The sequence below is a fragment of the Buceros rhinoceros genome, unplaced genomic scaffold (genome assembly GCF_000710305.1).
Source record: "Buceros rhinoceros silvestris isolate BGI_N320 unplaced genomic scaffold, ASM71030v1 scaffold21908, whole genome shotgun sequence".
NCBI classification, from domain to species: Eukaryota; Metazoa; Chordata; class Aves; order Bucerotiformes; family Bucerotidae; genus Buceros; species Buceros rhinoceros.
Genome location: NW_010428876.1, coordinates 4372 through 7234, shown reverse-complemented (window position 1 = coordinate 7234; position 2863 = coordinate 4372). Strand labels below are relative to the sequence as shown.

Genomic DNA, 2863 nt, shown 5'->3' with positions numbered 1-2863 from the left:
TGCACTACCAGTCCCCACCACCCGTGCCTGGAGAGGTCCTGAAGGTACAGTGCTGGGGGTGTCCCCGCTGCCCTGGGGCCAACGAGGTGTGAAAGATGCCTGATGGTTTGTCTCCTTACAGGTCCAGTCCTACCTGGAGAACCCCACTACGTACCACCTGCAGAAGTCGCGGGACAAGAAGGTTCAGGCTTATCTCTCCGAAACCTATGGGAACAAGTTTGCTGCCCATGTCAGCCCCGTCAGCCACTCTCCCAAGCCACCCCCCGCCGCGTCCCCTGGAGTCCGGCCTGGCCATGTCATGTCCTCCTCAGCAGGCAACAGTGCGCCCAACAGCCCCATGGCCATGCTCAACATCAGCTCCAACCCTGAGCGGGAGGTGAGGGGGTGCCACCGCGCTGCTGGGGGAGGCAGAGGGGCTGGAAAGGGCGGAGAAGCCTGTTGGCACCTTATGCCTTTCCCTTTCAGTTCGATGAGGTCATTGATGACATCATGCGCCTGGATGATGTTCTGGGCTATATGAACCCCGAAGTCCACATGCCCAACACGGTGAGTCTGTGCTGCGCGTTAGGAAGAGATCAGAGCCCGGGCTGCAGGAGGATGGGTGGCCTGGGGGTCCTGCACACCTGTGCTTGCTGGGGAGGGAGGTGGCACAGAGGGGACCTGCCCTTCTGCCACATCCCCAGCCCAAGCCAGTCTATGGGACTGGTGGGAGGCAGCGAGATCCCCCTTTTGCAATGCGAGAGCCAGTTCTTCAGCTTCTTTTCGTCTTTGATGACAGTTGGGAGCCCTTGTAAAAAGCTGGAGAGATGGGAGAGGGATGTGGGGGAGGGACCGAGCGTGGGCTGCAGAGGGAGAGGTTTCCCAGCCAGAAGCTTCCTCGGAGCGGCACCATCTCCTGGGTTGGATCCGTACGGCAGCTTGTGCCTCCCAGTGGGATTAATCCTGCTGAGCCCTTCTTGGATGTGATTCATCTGCCCCATTTTAGATGCCGGCTGTGGGAGGGGATCAGCTGCGCCCTTTGAAGTCCTGTTTTCTTTGCTACTCTGACTATAGATGTTTTAAGGGCCCAGGCAGACAATTACACCTGCCTGGGTTACGCACTCGCATCCCAGAGGCCAACCAGCCGGGCTTGAACCCCACTCCCGTGTTCCTGGATGGAGCTAACCTGCGTGTTCCTCTGGTTTTCAGCTGCCGATGTCCAGCAGTCACATGAATGTCTATAGCGGGGACCCCCAGGTGACTGCCTCCCTTGTGGGTGTCACCAGCAGCTCCTGCCCTGCTGACCTCACCCAGAAGAGAGAACTGACAGGTACGTCCCCGGCCCCAGAGCTGGAAGTGACGGTGAGTGCCAAAACTGACCGCGGCTGCCCCATCCCTGCAGGTGGGGACATGTCTGGGGGGTGCTGGTGTGTTCCAACACTAGCCCGGGATGTTCTTGGGGTGAGATACAGCCTTGTCCCCTCCGGGTGACGTGGTGCGTCTCCACTGCAGATGCTGAGAGCCGAGCCCTGGCGAAAGAGCGGCAGAAGAAAGACAATCACAACCTGAGTGAGTTCGGTGCTGGTTGGCCACGGGTAGCTTTTTCTCTCCCACCGCTGCAGCCCTGTTCCCATCCCTCCTCATCCATATTCCCCCTCTCTGTGTGGGTTCTCCTTCCCATCCCACCTCACCCCCATAGCACTCTGCCATGGCTCCCTCTTCCCCAGCTCTGCAGAATGTCTGTGGTGCAGGATGCACTCTGTTGTCCTTCTCGTTAGCGCTCATTAGACCTGCCGGAGTGGTGGGTGGGAGCAAGGTGCCAAAGGGTTGGCCACAGAGGTTTATCCTGAGCCCCCTGACCCCAGAGCGCCTGGCTGCAGCGTGATGGTGCCTTCCAGCCCCATGGGGTGGGAGCTGTGGGACATCGAGCCACTCCTGCTGCTTCCTCAACACCATCCCTCTCTTCTCACCCTGCAGTTGAGAGACGGCGAAGGTTCAACATCAACGACCGCATCAAAGAGTTGGGGATGCTGATCCCCAAGGCCAACGACCTGTACGTATCGGTGGTTTCTGCGGGGCAGGGATAGCTGCGAGTCTCGTGGGCTTGGTCAACACTCGGCCCCGTGACAGGCATTACTTACAGAGGGGCTCTTTGGTGGAGCAGGGCTGAGGGGACACGTTGCAGGCACGCAGGTGGCAATCTCTTTTTCCATCCTGCACGGCAGGGATGTGCGCTGGAACAAAGGGACAATCCTGAAGGCATCTGTGGACTACATCAAGAGGATGCAGAAGGACTTGCAGAGGTCACGAGACTTGGAGAATCACTCACGGCGTCTGGAGATGACGAATAAGCAACTGCTTCTCCGCATCCAGGTGAGCTTCCCCATGCTCTTTCCCCCTGTGCTCTGCTCCAGCCCCATGAGCAGCTCCCTTCTGCCCCGCTGAGGGGATGGGCACGGGCTCTCCTCCCTCTTACAACTGTCAAGTCACCAGAACAAAAGTCTTCAGACAAACCAGACATCTGAAGCTCAGCAGCAAGCGGTTCTGAGCTTTGCATGAGTCACTATTTTCTGTCCTTCACCTCTTCCATGAGCTCCTTTCCTCTGTTCCTGCCACCTCCGTGAATATCCATGTGCTGTGTCTCCGTGCGCAATGTCCTCACCAGAGACCTCCTGTGCCCTCTTGGCAGGAGCTGGAGATGCAGGCGCGTGTCCACGGGCTGCCCACCTCCTCGCCCTCTGGCGTCAACGTGGCCGAGCTGGCCCAGCAAGTGGTCAAGCAAGAAGCCAGCGGGGACGAGGGGACACTGGAGCCACTGCTGCCACCCCCAGATCCCGAATCGCAGCCGCAGCCAGCACTGACTCCACCCCCCCAGTCTCCCTAC

General features: G+C 59.3%; 1 protein-coding gene across 1 annotated transcript in view; it reads left to right on the top strand.

Annotated features, from left to right (window-relative positions):
- Positions 1–2: 2 nt before the first annotated feature.
- Positions 3–2863, top strand: part of TFEB (transcription factor EB) — a gene marked incomplete at its 5' end in the record, with an annotated part of 3212 nt that continues 351 nt past the window's right edge. The window contains 8 exons of the mRNA XM_010142447.1: positions 3–44; positions 122–376; positions 466–546; positions 1189–1309; positions 1492–1548; positions 1957–2032; positions 2205–2352; positions 2669–2863. Coding sequence (XP_010140749.1) covers positions 3–44; positions 122–376; positions 466–546; positions 1189–1309; positions 1492–1548; positions 1957–2032; positions 2205–2352; positions 2669–2863 — 975 coding nt within the window. The remainder of the gene's footprint in view (positions 45–121; positions 377–465; positions 547–1188; positions 1310–1491; positions 1549–1956; positions 2033–2204; positions 2353–2668) is intronic.